Source organism: Pholcus phalangioides, unplaced genomic scaffold (genome assembly GCF_987345545.1).
Source record: "Pholcus phalangioides strain wild (caught in Gottingen) unplaced genomic scaffold, Ppha-v1.0 ptg000007l_1, whole genome shotgun sequence".
Taxonomy (NCBI): Eukaryota; Metazoa; Arthropoda; class Arachnida; order Araneae; family Pholcidae; genus Pholcus; species Pholcus phalangioides.
The window spans coordinates 40,264,871-40,283,197 of NW_028301600.1; the positions used below are offsets into that span (position 1 = coordinate 40,264,871).

Below are 18,327 nucleotides of genomic sequence, written 5' to 3' on the forward strand. Positions count from 1 at the left end.
CTAAGTGTGATCATCACATTCTCAGCAGGGTGAAATTTTGCATACCAAGTTTTATGCTGTCATTACTTCTTTAAAGCATGTGGATTTTTTAATTTTTTGTCAAACAATTTATCTTTGACCCAAATCAATTATTTTTTTAATTCAGAATTGGCAGACAGCTGTCAAACTTAATTGAAGCATTACAAAGTTCGTTGAAACACAAATAAACGAGTGGCAATTGATCCAACAAAAACAAACTGTTTATTTTTTTCAAATATACCATGGCACAAGTAGCAATTTTTTGTTCAAAAATACAAAACCTTATTTATGTTACACAGATGTATAACAATATATATAAATTGCAGAAACATAACGACCACTAGTTTATTCATTTCAGAAAAATTGTTTGTTGGTCACCCACAAATAGTAAGAAAGATATACAGGGGAACACGAAACAGAAAAAGTGTAAAAAAACCAATTCCATGATGGAACTGAAAAATACATCAACAGGCACTTTCAAGAAACATTCAGACACATGGAAGAACATGAACCTGGTATAACAATGGGTCTTTTTTTTTTTATTCAGTTTACATACATGCATCATAAATCCTCTTTGCTAAAGACATGTAAATACACAAAAATTTACATTTGACTATTAAAATATATTCAAAACTTTCAACACTTCCTTGTTATCAAAAGTCATTTCACAAAATATTCCTGAGTTAGATCACAAATTGAATTTTGGTAATGAAAAAAATTCAAATTTTATCAGTGAATAAAAAAAGCAATTACTTTTTTATACCTATTACATGATCAGATGAACATTTTAATTCAAAAAAGCACATACATATGCATGTTCTTTAAAAGAGAAAAAATTACTTATTATTTATTACTTATTAGTAAGTATTATAATTATTATATTGGCAAGCAGGGATATTCCCTTCAGCTACTGTAGAACACAGTCATCTGGCAGTGCAGTGGTGAGCACACAAATTTGTTTAGCAGTTGTAGGTTTGAATTCCAATGAGAGGCTTGGAAGAGTTGCCATTCGGAAAACATGTACGTCCTGATCTAATTAAACTCAGTTTATATAAAATGACTATATATGGTGGGATGCAAATAAGTGTAAAATTACAATATTAATTTCATTTAATACAAAAATTTTCAATTTAATTAATTAATTTGTTCAAGTTATTATATACTTATTTATATTTTTGACTTTATTTTATACTTATATATATGTATATACAGGGTGCAAACTTTACAGGGAAATAAAAGCAAAAAAATGTTTATTATGACGAATATGTAAAGTCCCTATGCACCTTTTATCTTTTGAAACCATTGGTTATAGAAACATAATTCCAATCAGAAAAAAGATTCAAATAATGTGCTCATTTTAAAAATGATGCATTTGTTTTACTAGGGGCTGTATATAAAATTTTATTTTATATACAGTCCTAGAATAACTGAAAATGAAACAGTACATAAGCAGCCCAGTTCAAAAAGGCAACTCAAAATTGTGTTTTTTGAGATATCTGCATTTTAAAGATTCACTTTGTATGAAGCTGAATAGGAATGAACTCAGATTTAATTACAGTAAAGAGCATGCAAGCATAGTTGTTGCTGTTTTGCAATATATGAGGAGCCATTTACCACCATTCTCATGGTTTGCATAACTCAACAATGCAAATTTCTAAGTTACAGCTTTTTTGAATTGGTTCACCAATATATTAAGCGAAAAACCTGTGCAAAAATGCAAAAGATGCACTTTACTAAATTCAGAGACTTCACCTAACCTTCAGCGCGAGCAATATCTTGGAATGTTACAACATCAAAGAAACATTAAATTTTTTTGTTGCGCTCAGTACAGACAGGGCAACAACTTTTTAATTGGAAGTTAGAGAACAGAGGATAGTATAAAAAGTTATATGTTAAATTTTGTATCTTGGTGCACACACAGCCCCTAGTAAAATAAATGTCTTATCTGAAATGGGCACGTTTTATTTGTATCCTTTTTCTGATTGAAACTGTTTGTATGACCAACAATTCAAAAGATAAAGGGTGTCTATGGACTTGGCCTTACACCCTGTATACATTAATTAAGCACAAAAGGTTATACACTACTTCTATAAGTACTGAAGCCTGTATAGTAAGTTGAAACCACCAAAATTTAGAATATAAAAGAAATTCAATATTGTGCTGAATAGCTGGTCCCAAATTATGAAAAAAAGAGGATTTGGTGAGAAAGATTTTCAATAGTAAAATGAAGCATCAGGAGAAAAAGTACACAAAACACATTTAATTTTTGATAATGCAGTACTGCAGTTAACCCTTTAAGTGGCATCGATGAGGTATCTTTGCCTCATTAAAAGCCTCTTATTTTAGCAATGACAAATACAGATATTTTATAAAGTTGGTTTCTAAATGAAACTCTTCCCTATCTCTCGTTCTTAACACCTGCTGAAAATCAGAAGAAAGCCTAGTTAACCCTTTAAAGGGTTTTTAAAAATTTCCTGATTTGCATTTGCCACATTGGAAATAAAAACGTGTTAAGGACCCAAGATACTTCTGGGTGACTGAAATAAAGCAGATCAAAATTGACAAGATATCTCGGGGTCGCTACTGTAAAAGTTAATTAAAAAGATGTGGCATTTTAAAGGGTGTTTAGTGATTTCAGCTTAAAGTGTTAAGTAAAACTTAAATTAAGTTCTCCCCTTACTTATAAAAATAATTGTACTAGATAAAGAATGTTCATATCACTAAAAGCTAGCAAACTCGCAGATGATGTGAAACTAATGGGAATAATCGGGATTCAAAGCGATAGGGAGTTGCTCTAGACCAACTTAAACCAGATTGCAGCATGGGCAAATGAATAGAACACGACGTTTAGCATTGACAAGAGCATGGTCGCTCATTTTGGTTTGAACCACCCACGGTTCTCTTACGACTTGAATGATGTCACTATCCCGGATGTAACTAGGATCATCGATTTGGGAATTCTCATTGAAGAGCGGCTTAGGTTTTCTGAACATTTTTCAGCAGTGGTCAAAAAATCAAATAGAATGCTCGGTTTCATTTTCAAAAAGGTCCCTTCGCGTTCGCCTAAAGTCATTCTTCCGCTTTTCCGAGGCTTAGTTCATCCTAGACTGGAGTATGCTATAAGGTTTTGAAGGCCATACCTACAGAGGGACATACAATTTGTTGAAGGGGTGCAGAGAACAGCTACTCATATCCTTATTGGCACATGGGGCTTGAGTTATGAAGAGAGACTTCATTTTTTGAATATATTTGCATTGGATGAACGCAGGTGTCAAGGAATGATTGAAGTATTCAAAATTTTCAACGGGATGGATAGGATGGACATGTATACTGTCAATCAACTGCTTTTACAAGGGGACACCAGTATTGATTGGTAAGGGACAATGCTAGGTTATGGTGTCACAGGGAGTTTTTCTCTAATAAGGTTGTTAATAAATGGAATAGCTTACCCCTGGGGGTAGTAAATTCTAACACAATTGACACATTTAAAAAGAAATATGATAAACATGTTGGAGTAAACCAAGAAGCTATCCATACTTAGAATAAGATAACCATAAGTATTCTTTGTGGGCATTGTATAATATTTTATCATGTATATATATTGTTTGTAATTGCATTTTTAACTGGGTTGCTGTATTTTTGAAATATATTACATCTATATTTGTTATAAACATCTTTTTCTCAGCCACCCTGTTGAGCATTTTACCTGTTGTGGAGTTGTATTTGTATAAAAATTAAGCATAGTGTATGCAATAGTTATGTTCAATTTCAGCTAAGTGCATCCCTTTCTTTTTTTTAAGGATATAACAGTCTGCAGACAACAAATATTTTTCGTAGCTCTCTTTGACTTTGTTGAGAGAGAGAGAGAGAAGGTGTGTCAGACTGTAGTTTCTGAAATAAACAGAATCAGTATTGTGAAAATTAACTCTACAAAAAAATAACCAATCTGTATTTCCAGCTTTTTCTTGCAGCCCTAGCAAGAGAAGATTATTGTTTTGTGAACTTGATTGGATGCATTTTCATATAATTTCAGCCTTTTTAATGGTTATTCATATTAGAGACTATAATATCTTCAAATATATATCTGGGGATTGGTAAACTCATGACATTAAAAGATTTTTATGAGCACAAATTTTGAATCTTATAAACATTTGAATTTTTGAAAAGGCTGGATATGTTCAAAGACTTCTTAACTAATGACTTTATAGAAAAGAGACAAATGCTTTTTGACACATCATGATATAACATGCAAGATTTTTTTTTCATATACTAAGTCATAACATCAAAACAGACAACATTAAAAATTTATATACATATAAACAATGTGCAGAAACATGCATAACAAAACTTGTGATAAAAATAATGATAGCAAAATCTCTTGCTATCATAAAATGAAAAACAACCCATGAAATGCATACAAATACTCAAATAAAAAAAATGTTAAAATTTAAAAAAAAAGGATTGCAATTCAAGTTTTTAACCTTTTTTAAACAATATACAAATATGTGCACATAAAAGGTGTCCCACAATTTCGAGACTCAACAATCATAAAAATTGAAGGAACTGATATACAAACAAACTCCCCCCTTATTTAACATCACCATCCTGTTTTGCAGAATTCTGGTGCTACAACAAGTTTGGCATTATAATGAATAATGGTTGAACAGTTGTAATCCCTATATATGGGAAATCTGTTTAATGAAAATTTTTGGCTATAAGCAAGATTGGCACCAGATCATGGGGCCACAGTATCAGGATTCGACTGTATGTGGATGTAGTTTGCGAAAACTCTCCCAAAGGGTGGGAGATAAAAAGTTCACGTTTTTGTCAATATAGAGGGTTTCTAACACATTCTTCAAATTATGAGTAGAACTGCATTTGTATTCAGGCAAATATTTTCAAACATATCAGAGCAACAACTGTTCTACTTGTCCACCATCACAAGAACTTAACACTTTAAAGCTAGTGAGATCAAAATTAACTAAAGAAATGTAACAATATACAATCACATTCATGCGAGGCAGGGTGCATTCTCAGATGAAATTTCCAACGTAGAAGTAAATCTGGTGAAAAAAAAACTTTTAGCCATTACAGTAGGCTTTCAATAATCTGGCTGTGTGCCAGTCCAGCCTGCCCAGTAATCCGGCATTTTTTCTTTGAGAGTAGAGGGGAAAAACACGTCACACTACATGTTTGTGAACAGAGTTTATATTATTTAAATGGGCTTTTTAAACTAATTTCCAGTAATCTGGCATGCTCTGGTCTGATAGGCGCTGGATTAGCGAGTCTACTGTACTTTGAAAATGAATACTACCTCCTGCTCACAGAACTTGACACCACGGTTAAATAAAATCTTGAGTAAACTACAGTAGTCAATTTCCTTTAGCAGAGTTAAATATTGATAACAAAATCTCCAGCATCATCCATCCGGATATGTCACATGCTTCAGTTAACAGTGTTCTTAACTCCTTTTCAAATTACAATTTATTATGCTGGTGGACACAACTATTAGCTCTGTGAAATGTTTGAAAACATTTAGTATGAATTTGAATGAACACAGTTTTCCATGGAATTCTGTGACTTAAATGAATGAAGCATTCTCTATTGAATAAAATTAGAAATGTTTTTTTTACCAAAAAAAATGTCAAAGATAACATTTTTATAAACTGCACTCAAATGTACCAGTGTGTGTTACTTCAATTTTTTAATATTTTTAATGTTTAGAAATTTATGTGACGCATTATATATATATTTATTTATTCGATAAACTTTTAACACACTCAAATATGAAGTATCCTTCTTTAAAAAAGATAACATTTCATAAATGATGAATCACTAAATGTTTCATATATTTTCTAATAAAAATCATAGATTAACACAAATATAGTAAATATTTTAGATTCTAATAAACTTTCTGTGCGCAACCTTTAAAGAAATCTCAGGTCTAATTAACTTGGAATTTTTTCTTTCCACCATAAATATGAATTCATGAAAACACAAAAGCTTGTTTATATCATGATAAAAATATGAAAAATGCAAAAATAAAAATCATAACAGCTCATACAAATTTTGTGTGTATTTTAAAGCTGATACTGGTGAGGTACATACATTTTGATTTGTCGCTTACCAGTAAGCAACACACCTTCTAATATTTTTTCTACCTTCACGATCTGTTATTACTCTGAGCAAAACATTTTGACATCTGCGCGGAATGACAAAACATGCTTCTATGTCAAATATAATGAATTTCTCATGCACAGCAGAAACTCTGCACTCTATGCACTGAAGCATTTTTGTCATATGTGGCCATGCACATGCACAGCTTAGAGGGAAAGTTGCAAGTGAATATTTTTCACTTTTTATTATGAACTGATGAACAACAAAATATCCTTCATAAAAAAAAGTTTTTGTTTTCTAATATCTAGGGTATACAGGGTGGATACTATCAGCGGCCCAATAATTACACACACGATTCCTTTTATGAAAAACTAATATGAAAAAGTGTTTTTTTAGTTTTTTGATTTTACTTATAATTATGGAGTTATATTGCTTTAAAAATTGATTACATCACTTCATAATCTGCCAAATTCACTTAAAATACACCAAACATGTAACTTCGTATTTTTGAAGCTTAAAATAATTCTACTAACCCTAAGGGAAATTCAGAAAGTGAACCAGTTTTTTTTCCTTGTGTGTACTTTTTAAATTTTTAAGTTGTTATACTCAAAAATACAAATGTTTTTGCTTTGATCAAGTTGTACAATGTCTGTTGCACATATGATTTGTCTTGTTTAAATTAATAAAATATCGCTAAAAATTTTGAGAAGAATTTTTTTTCCAGTCCCAATTTAAAAGTTCTTGAAGATTTACATGTTGTATCACAGCTTTTGATTGTAATTCTGCAACAAAATTAACATGATTAACATAATATGCTTGTCATGATGAAGTCTAACAAATAAAGTTTAAAATTTTTACGCATCTTATTTATTTGAGTGTGTGTAAAACAGTATTGAAAACCAGTTTTAGAAGAACAAACACTAAACAGATGGCTTTCATTCTGAAAATTGAGAGAGAAGGGGAAAGGAACAAAGAAACAAAATATAAGAATACATCTCAAAGGGGCTGCAAAATTATCATTAAAAAGGAGCGCGAGAGCTTGAAGTCTGTTTCTGCTAAGAGGGGCTCAAGGCAATTGCCCCATAATACGCCCCCGAACAAGACTTCATGTGAAAAAATGACCAAGTTCTGCACTCATTCAAGCTGGAATAAATTTGGAAGTCATCCAAATCTTTCTTGTAAATAGGTAAAGTAAATTGATTAACATTTCAACATCATAAAAATTAATTGCAGTCATAAGGAAATGAAAAATCTTCATATATGGAATTTGGTATAAAAATGTGACTCAATGAATAATCAATAGAAAAAATCTGAAACCACTACATATTCTGAATATGTCAATTGATAAAATAATTAGTTTGATTAAAAGTTTTTGACTGGATTTTTATTATTTTACTTTTTCCACCAGTTAGTTACTTTCATCAAGCTACCATTTTTACATCCTTCATTGAAGATTTTTATGCGTAACAGTTTCAATGAAGGCAATATTTTTGTTATTATTAAATTTATCTTATCAATCAACATGTGGCCTAATTCAAGAGACCGGGTAAAAAAACAATTACACAATTTAAACCAGTTTCTCAAACTTTTTGTTCCATCGCCCCTTTCCTCAGAAATTTTTCTCTCATTGCCCCCGACTCAAGCGAACCCATATGATTTTATGTAGGTACTCATAGGTTCTATCACCTCCCTGGACTGTTGAATCGCCCACCAGGGGGCGATATTGCCCACTTTGGGAAACACTGGTTAAACTATGCACTGTATGTACCTTCCCTCAAGGATTTCACTTAAGAGTGAAGGAGAGCAAATTACATTTTGGCACAAAAGTGTTGATTTGGTTAAACAATTTTTCAAAATTCAATCTCATGTGGCTAACACTTTACAAATCTAATGATAAATTTGCCAATACAGCGACCAAAGCTAACAGGTAATAACAAGTTTATAACATCACACTACATGGAGAAAAAAACTCCAATCTTGAAAGAAGGCGGCTAAACTTGGCTTCTAACAGGATTTAATATAATTCAGTTCATTTTCAAAAAGCTGCAACCTTCTACTAAGAGAGAAATTTACTTTCCTTGGGTGTTTGGCACATAACTGACCATTACAAAACTGACATGTCACAAAAAAATCAGGACGATATAACTCCCTAAATATTCGTCAAATTCTAAAATGGAAAAAACTTTTCTATATTAGTTCTTCACTAAGAATCACATGTGTAATTATTGGGCAGCCAATAGTATCCACCCTGTATATGTATTCATGCTTTATCTCCAATTCCACTGTTTTATTAACTACATAAGATGTGATATAACTTTCTATAACATTTTCAAAATATAAATATGAGAGTTGTAAAAGGTACCTACTTTTGCAACAATCAAGGCATTATAAACCAGAATATACAGAATTTAATTATACTTTTCTTTGCTGCCAATAAAAAATGAATTACAACAACTTGTGAATATTATATAATAAGACACTACACAACACAATCATAAAATTGTACTAAAAGTAAAACTTGAATACATCAAGAAATTAAATCATTATTTGTACATCACTAAACATGAGAATAATTCCTCGGGTCTTTTCACCTTGAAAATTATCCATTGAATTCTCTGAGTATAATCTTCACAGTATCACCAGAGTGTTCTGAAAACACAATTGATCAAATTAATTTATGTTAAATGGGTATATACATTTTCAGGCATATGAAGCAAAAATAACTCCCACATTAAGGACAAATTTAGTTCACATGTACATAGAAGGTGGCCAAATTAATATGAATCCCGTCATTTTGTGAACTTCAATTATTCCTAACGTACATTTCAAGATAACACCTTTTTTCTTATCAGTCACATAGTTTACATTTTTGTTGATAAATCTTGATACTTGTCTATCCAAACCAGTGAGTTTGTTTAAAATACTAGTGTTGTACACTAGTATTTTATTACTAGATATATAAAAAATGTATGTACAACACTAGTATTTTATTACTAGATATATAAAAAATGTATGTACAACACTAGTATTTTATTACTAGATATATAAAAAATGTATGTACAACACTATGTATGAACAAAAAAATGTTCTGCCATGTCTAGCATCCGACTTCTACTTCTTACTACAGCTTCTTCTGTCTACAAATGTTTTGTAAATCTTTGAAAACTAAGACATGATTAAAAATACAGTATACTCTGTTCACATTTAAGTTTATAATGAAGGGAAAGCTATAAGGGAACAGAATCACTGATTTCTGTGCAACAAAAGCCTTTTAACCAATATGTTGATGTACAGCTTCTGTAATGATATAGCCCAGTGGTTCTCAAAATGTTTTCAACGGTGACCCTTTTTCCCAATCCATGGCTCATCTGTGTCTCCTAAGAATAGTTTAGTAGATATTTTCACCTATAAAATAACTACTTCAAAGCATAAACAGGCACACATGTGAATATCTATAGCTTGCTGCTACACCCCTAACAAAAGTTGGTGACGGCTCAAGGAGCCAAGACACACTTTGAGAAACACTGGTATAGCTGATTCTTGCTAATTAAATAATTAATAATTATAAAATTAAAAAAAACCCACTTTCGATACTTTCAGAAATTAAAGCACAATTTTTGAATTCAGAAAAGAGCTTCATGAAGGAAATGAACAGAACAGATATTAATTGTAAAGTGATTACAAAAAATTACCATTAGCTTATGATTATGGGGCACTTACTTTTCATTGACAATCACGGGTGTCTCCAAACTTTTTTGTAGGGTCCTGCTTTTGTGAAAATTTTAATTATTTTGAAAGTGAAAAGGATCATTAACTTTGTGAAAAATAAGTAATTTAGTGGGAAGTAAAGTAGTCTAGTTAATCTATCACAAAAGAAATGAAATTCCAAATTTATAGTTTCATTAATTTTTATTTCGTGAAGGGTTTATTTTTTAGATCCAGAATTTTGGGAAGGGTCTGAAAAAAAGACCCAAATTTTGGTTGGACAGACCCCTGACAATACTGAAAACGTAGAATATGTTTGACAATATTTCCCAACTAACAGTTGAAACATTTGCATAGTAATAGTCCCAAATGGTGAATTATGATATTCATTAATTTTCATGTATATAAACTGTTTTCTTTAGCTTGCCGGCTATTATTGAGAGATCTTCTGGCGTATGCCTCAAAAGGGCAAAACACCTTTATGACTAGATAACTGCTTTGAAGAAGCTAGAATCGTGATGTGTCTTGCTGTGTATTTGGTATTTATCTGAGAGCACTCCCACATCATGCATCATGACAGGGACCAATCACTAAGACAAACCCACGGCACTGAACTCAACATCTAATTTACATATTATTATGGTGGGAAAATAATATTGCACAAAATAATATATCACAGAATCTGGCAACAACACAAATACAGGAAACTGGAGACCTAGCCAGTCCACAATTTTATGTCTATTGCATCATGAGGAATTTCATGGAATTATTTTACTGTGAAGTGGTTCGCAACCCACTAACGGCATGAAGGTAAAATTATTGCACATTTATGTATAACACTTTTGCATTTGCAGGACACTATTATTTTATATTGCACAAATATATAACATTTTGCAAAACACTAATATTCTATATTGCACAAATAATTCATTTCTCAATACAATAATTCCGAGTTTGACGATGACTCGACGTGGTTCCCACCACACACACAACGAGCCACAGAACCCCACAGGGAAAGAGAAGGTAACAAGACGAGCTTATGGGATCTCTCACATGGATGGAAACCAAAATTTATGTGGGACGTTGGCAGCCCGACCTCTGGTCCTGTTCTCGTCCGACAACCAGGAGACCCCACCCCGACCATCAGATTAATTGAACTGGCCCAAACCAGATTGCCAGTGGGTACCTCGGGTGGTTTCTGGTAACCAAACGAACCCTGGGGTCTGAACAAAAAAGATTTAGGACTTGAAGAATAAGATTTATAAAAGATTCCAGGTCATCATGTTACAATTTAAATGACCCGAGGCATATTTATAGATTATCTAAGTGACCTGGAGCACATTCCCAGATTACTTAAGTTATCTGCGGCATGTTCCCAGATCAATTAAGTGACCCACAGCACATTTACAGATCATTTGACCTGGAGAGCTGTTCCAGATCACTTAAGTGACCTACAGTACATTTTCACTTCAATTAATTGGTCAGCAGCATATATATACAGAGCACTTAAATGGCCTTTGACACATTCCCAGATCACTTAAATGACCCGCAGCAAATTTACAGATCACTTAAGCAGCTGCAGCACATTTCCATATAAATTAAGCGACTCACTACAAGTTTTCAAAACATTGAAGTAGCCTGTACTCTCTAAAAGGTTGAACACCCTTGCTGTAGATCTTGATAAACCTATAAACTCTGACTCGAATCACAGATGTCGAAACTAAACATGTGCCAACAATGATGCTTTTTTGAAAGTCTTAAGCCTGATTTTACTACAAAAGCAAAATATTCACTTGTTCGAAAAAAAAAGTTTATTTTCAAGATTGGAAGTAAAAACAAATTTATATACAGCGTTCTATATATATAGTTCAGAAGTTATCATTTATCATTATATGTTTGGAGGTGGCTGTTATAGGAGGTTTCACCATAAATAAACATTATAAACTTTTGTTATGTATTAATTTTAGGGTTGGTTTTTAATAGATGCAATAATAGCCACATAACTGTAATTGGAAAAGAAATACCAAAAAGTAAAAAACATTTCCATTTACCCTGATGACGTGTAATATTTTCACCATAATTAAGATATTAACAGGGAATCCCCCCCCCCCCCCTTCAGCAGACAGTCAGGAGACAGGAAGATTGGTTCGATGGATGCGATAAGAAGAGCATCTTTTTTCAGTCACCTCATTGGGCATTTTTCTTGTTGTGGCCTTTGTGTTTGTATTAATTTCCATACCAAAAACAGTTTAAATATATTATCAGGAATTATTTAAAATACTATACTTTGTTAAATAAACATAATTTCAAGACCAGGACAGATCAAGGTAAAAATACTACATATAATTACTGTGTAAATTCAAAATTAAATTTACAACAGAATACATTCAATGCTCATTATAACGACCCCTTCATTCCACAGAAAACGGATGGTGTATTGGGAGGTCATTATATCAAATGTTTTAAAAGTTTAGCTTCTCCGAAAAATTTTATATTATATTTTTTTTTCTAAAAAAAATTCTTTCATTTTGTTATAATGTTGTAATGAAAATGCATCTGGTTAAAAAAATATTTAATACATTATACAGTGTGTACATTTTTTTTACTTATGAAAATAATATATATGAAAACAAAACAGAATGGGAAGTTTCCAGTGATGGCAGTAGTTATTCGCCAAGTTTTCTGTAAAAGTTAAAGCTTCATCTTTTAACCCTCTATGTTTCATGCCTTTCATTCTCCAAGCACCAAAAGTAAAGGCCAAACACACTCTCAATGACAGATTCTTTTCCATTTCTTTAACAAAAATGGGGGCTGTGAGTTGTGTTCGATCGTTGTAATGGATTTAATGATATTTATCAGTCGTATTGGATGAAAGATAACATGGTAGAAATAGGAAAATATTTGGGACCTGTCATACCAGTCGTTTTAATGGAAGGGTTGCTATAATGGGCGGTCATTATAATGTGTGCCGACTGTATTAAATAAACTTTACATACATTTATACATTTCCCTTGGTAATAAATTAGTCAATTGATGTTTGGAAAGTTTGGTCAATATTATTAAAGGTCATTCAAATGTCGTAATGAAGCATCAAAAAAGGGAAGGGTTGTAAGGTAACTTAAGAGTGATTTTGTTGTAGATCATAAACTATTTAAATAAAACTATGAACTAACAGAAGAGGGAAAATACCAACTTCTTTTTGTTTCAACCAGAAATACAGAGTCTTCTGCAAAATTTTGAATCACCTATATGAGAACAAGTGAACAAAGTCAACAGACAAAAAATTAATGAAACTAATTACAAATTATTCTTTATGAAATTAATGAATTAATATTATGTGTAATAAAAAAACAAATGGATTATGAATATATTTTATGTCCATGCGTCCGAGGACTTTATACACCTCTGAAAAAATCATGTAACCCCTTACTTTAACATCAACTTCAAGTTTTGGGTAAGGTTTTGTCATCAAAACAAGTGTTTTCCCCATGCAGGCTAGAATTTAATGGCTTTTCTTATGTTCCATCATGAATGGGGGAAAAATAATTTGTTTTGATAAAAATTCTGACTTTTTCAAAATTAAAAAACTTTTCACGTAGCCTATCATTTGAATCATTCTCTTTTGAGAAGAATGATCAAAAATTGTAAATTTGTTAGCGCACATAGTCAAAGATTGGATTTTTACACTGATTTTGATATAACTATATATCATATGGACATTTTACTGTCTTAACTGGTAATATTACCCAAGTAATTTAATTGAATTGTGAATTTCGAAAAGGGTTCATCTCTGGAAACCAAATTTTTAAGGAGACAGAAAAAACTGAATTACTGTTGAACTATGACTTATTAGAGCAGTTTTTTCTAACATTACCGACCACAGTTTATGTTATGACAAAGCAAAATAGCATCCTTGAAGAAAAATTTGGACAAAATGATCGTTAAAGTTTGCTGAGATGAGTCAGTCCTTTTCAAAATTCATACAAGGACTTGGGTGACTTTAGTAATAAAACAGCATTAGTAAAGAACACATGTTATTGAAAAGAACAAAAATACTAATGTTTTCCCACACATTTCATTATATCGCAATGCCTTGTGATTACATTGCGGTACAAATAGAAAAGTATCCCCCAAAAATATTTTCATTAAAAATCTTCTTTGATGCCCAGCTGTGATGCACATCTGTGGGCCACTGAAGAATGCCTCATAGAAGTTTTCAAAATCCCTCTGTATATATTGTCTTAATTTTTGTAGGTCATTCCTTTTTAAAGCATTGATCAGTAGTTTAGAGGAGTAACATGAAAATGCTTCAATAGTAGAAATGTTTGGGCAACAACCTTTCATTTTTGATAGGACAAAAATTTCAGTATCCATTTTGTTGCCAATGAAGGGATGCCATAAGACTTCTACATGCTGTGTTAAGGGTTAAAGATGAACTAAAAAACACTTGAAAGGAAACTTTCTTTTTTCCCCATAGTATCTTCCAGACAATGGCTTTGTCTTGAAGTTAAATTTGCAACAAGATTTGAAATATTGTTATTGTTAGACACTAAACTTCTTACCTATAGTGCTACTGTGTACTAAATCGATATACTGCTGATGAGTGAACAAATAATCTTCTCTTCTAATTTTGTGCTTTACAGTCACAAAATCTCTGGCACAGTCGTTAGAAGAGTGACTTTTTTGTGGGAAATTTATGCAAATTTTTATGTTGGGACTGGCTGACAATGCCAGCAGAAACTTTATCATTGTACTATTTTTATTTTGACCAGGACAGCTGTGACAATAATTATAACTTTGTTATTTCCTCAAAAATTTCCTACGAGTTACTATCACTGAACAAAACAATCTGAATTAATAATGTCTGAAAACAAAGATTTACAAATTTGCACTATCAAGAAATAAACCCCACTCCTTGAATGTTATAAATGAGGAATGGTTGGTCATGTCATGGTGCCTAATGCCTTCATTGAATTTCAGAAAGTCGTGTGTTTTTTACCACTACGAAAACTAGATAGAAGTTTTTCTCACTTATAAAATATTGGTTTATATGTATTTATTGTTATATGAAAAAAGTGCAAAAAGTCTATTTGAAAAAATCCTGAAATGACCCTTTTTGAAATTCACGATTCAATTGTACTTGGTTGGTCCAGGTAATATAAGGTAAACCTTACATTGCCAAGGAATCTTTTCACCAGCCAACAAGCTCTTTATCATTTATAAGGCTGTCTCTTGTATTTTTGTGTACAACAGTTTTTTATTGTGAAGAAAGCCAAGCATTTTGATGAATTTTATCAAGAAAAACCATTATATATATAATTTTTAGTATCACAGAAAAAAGTTTGTGTCATCAGGCATTTGCAGATGTGAAAAATTTGTATTTCATTTTTTTTTTCCAATTTTTCCCAACCACTTATTACTAGGGCTCAGATTGTTATGACATGTCATATTTTTTTTATGACAAGTCATATTTCAAGCTATTGGTCATATTTTACACATTTTTGAGCAATCGGTTATATTTTAAGAATTTTCAAGTAATCGGTCATATTTTCTTGTCATTTATCACTGAAAATTTTAATCTATAAGCATTTGCTTTTGAGTTACAGTATGTACAGTACTTACTTTCCATTCTTGTGTTTTTTTTAAAAAAAAACTTTCTCAATAGCTACTACTATGTTCTGGGGGGGGGGGGGGCCCAAAGCAGAATGTGCCAAAGTCTGTGACGCACGTCGCAGAACAATTACCGCTACTGCAGAACAATTTGGAAGAATTTTAAAAAAAAGTGCAAAAAAAAAAAAAAACACTATTACATGTATGGGGATTTCTACCGCAGAACATTTCCAGACAGCCGAGGGCTCGTCGCAGAACAGTACTAAACATTCTGCTTTGGGGTGGGGGGCAAACAAATTGGTACATTTCTGAAGGAAAGCCATGACTGGCGCGTTAAGCACCCCTCACATCACTGTTGATCCTGAAAGCTCTATAACAGCGTTTTTGCATTATACAGTTTAACAATTGATGCTCTTTATAATGATACTCATCATTCCATCAAAAACTGATGTGAGAATGTGTCAGAACTGATGTCACTATGTTGAAAGAAAAACATATAGGATAGTTGTTATTTGAAACATTAGGAACTTATCCTACTGATCGTTGTAATGGAATGGTCGCTATGACACATTGTAACAAGCATTGACTGTATTTTGAAATAAAGATTAAACAGTGTTTTAGCCTTAAAATTTGCCACCCTCTCAAGAGAGTTTGCCCCTTGAGGTCTCTTCTCCTCTAGTTTTGGTTCTGCTTAAATTTGCGTGTTCAGAGTGCAAGAAGTTAAGGAATTTCTTGCAGGAGTTTGATAAGAATATTTTCAGTACTGATAGTAGTATTTTATTTTGTAAAATATGTTGAAGTTGCATAAAAAAAAGACTTCATGCGTAGCAACATTGCTATTCAGCTGAAGGAAGAATTAGCAAAACTGCAAAACCTAATAACATTTGCTTTATGACAAGGCTTCTTCAGATATTGTTCCATCTGGTAATTTTTTAGAATTTTTAAGACACCTTTGCAAAATGATATTTTTTTCAAAGACTTCTTAGAAGAAACTGAATAGCAGTTATTTCCCCCTTTTTTCAAACATTTGAAACTACATCTCATAATTCAGTGAGTGCAATTCTAGAATGTTCAGGAAAAATAATAATAGTGCATAAGGTAGGCATGGATTCATTTGAATTTGGTGAGGTTATTTAAATTTAAAAATTTTCAATAATTGCAAAATTTTTAATCACATAAATCAATACATTTTCTGTTTCTATTTTAATTTAATAAGTCCAGAATCTCAGTAACCGAAAAGAATCAATGAAATAATGAAGAAAATTATAAGGTTGTATTTACATATTTTAAGGTCATATTTATATGTTTTTATGTCCTAAATGCATGCATATTTCTAAGATTTTTTAGGTCATAAAAATCTGAGCCCTACTTACTACTGTTATTCTATGCCAAATCAGAACATTGCCTAATTAATTTGATTTGTGCATAATCACAGCAACTTATGACATGAAATACTGATTCTACTTTTTGACTATTAAGGAATATTGTGACAACTGTAAAAAAAAGACATTTGAAATAACCAAAAAAAAAATAAAAAGAGATGAATATCTTGGATATCTTACCTCATCAGTTACAGCAACATGGATTTCTAATGGCCCACATAGATACAGTTCACAGATTGAAGCAGCTGGTATATTGCATGCATTTTTCAGCTTTTGTTCGAGTTCTACAACTTTGAATGTTTTCAAATATATCGCTTGAAATGCTGAAATTGATGTGCACATACATATAGTAACTTATACATGTATATTTCCTTTATATTAGTATACATTAGATATTGCTTCAAAGTTTTTATTTTGAAAAAAAAAAAACTTATCAAAAATACATTGTACTACAATGAGTTGTTCTTTTTTGATTGTTTTCCACCCTCTATATTTGAGAATTACTGTTGCAGAATCTCTACCAGAGTCATCACTAGAACTACACTGAAGAACCAAAAAAACTGGTACACCTGCCTAATATCGTGTAGGGCCCCCGCGAGCCCACATAAGTGCCGCAACATGACGTGGCATGGACTAGACTAATGTCTGAAGTAGTGCTGGAGGTAATTGACACCATGAATCCTGCAGGGAGTTCCATAAATCCGTAGGAGTAAGAGGGGGCGGAGATCTCTTCTGAACAGCACGTTGCAAGGCATCCTAGATATATTCAATAATGTTCATGTCTGGGGATTTAGGTGGCCAGCGGAAGTGTCTAAAGTCAGAAGAGGGTTCCTGGAGCCACTTTGTAGCAATTCTGGACGTGTGGGGTGTCGCATTGTCCTGCTGAAATTGTCCAAGTCCGTCGGAATGCACAATGGACATGAATGGGTGCAGGTGATCAGACAGGATGCTTACGTACCTGTCACCTGTCAGAGTCGTATCTAGACGTATCAGGGGTCCCATATCACACCAACTGCACACGCCCCATACCATCACAAAGCCTCCACCAGCTCGAACAGTCCCCTGTCGACATGTAGGGTCCATGGATTCATGAGGTTGTCTCCATACCCGTACATGTCCATCAGCTCGAAGCAATTGGAGCCGAGACTCGTCAGACCAGGCAACGTGTTTCCAGTCCTCAACAGTCCAATGTCTGTGTTGTCGGGCCCAGGCGAAGCGTAAAGCTTTGTGTCGTGCAGTCATCAAGGGTACATGAGTGGGCCTTCGGCTCCGAAAGCCCATATCGATGATGTTTCGTTGAATGGTTCGTACGCTGACACTTGTTGATGGCCCAGCATTGAAATCTGCAGCAATTTGCGGAAGGGTTGCACATCTGTCACGTTTAATGATTCTCGTCAGTCATCGTTGGTCCCATTTTTGCATGACCTTTTTCCGGCCACAGTGATGTTGTAGATTTAATTTTTTACCGGATTCCCGATATTCACACGTGAAATGG

At 32.7% G+C, this 18,327-nt stretch overlaps 1 protein-coding gene across 4 annotated transcripts in view; it reads right to left on the bottom strand.

Moving 5' to 3' along the window:
* Nucleotides 1–221: 221 nt before the first annotated feature.
* Nucleotides 222–18,327, bottom strand: part of LOC149085281 (transcription factor CP2-like) — an 84,789-nt gene continuing 66,683 nt past the window's right edge. For 3 of the 4 annotated variants that reach the window (XM_089233213.1, XM_089233209.1, XM_089233211.1), the window contains 3 exons: nt 17,013–17,155; nt 13,034–13,085; nt 222–8,784 (listed from right to left, as the gene is read on the bottom strand). In XM_089233213.1, the coding sequence (XP_089089339.1) occupies nt 8,735–8,784; nt 13,034–13,085; nt 17,013–17,155 (245 nt within the window). In that variant the 3' untranslated portion in view covers nt 222–8,734. Of the gene's footprint in view, nt 8,785–13,013; nt 13,086–17,012; nt 17,156–18,327 lie in introns of all 4 variants that reach the window. The other variant, XM_089233210.1, reaches the window with a different exon arrangement.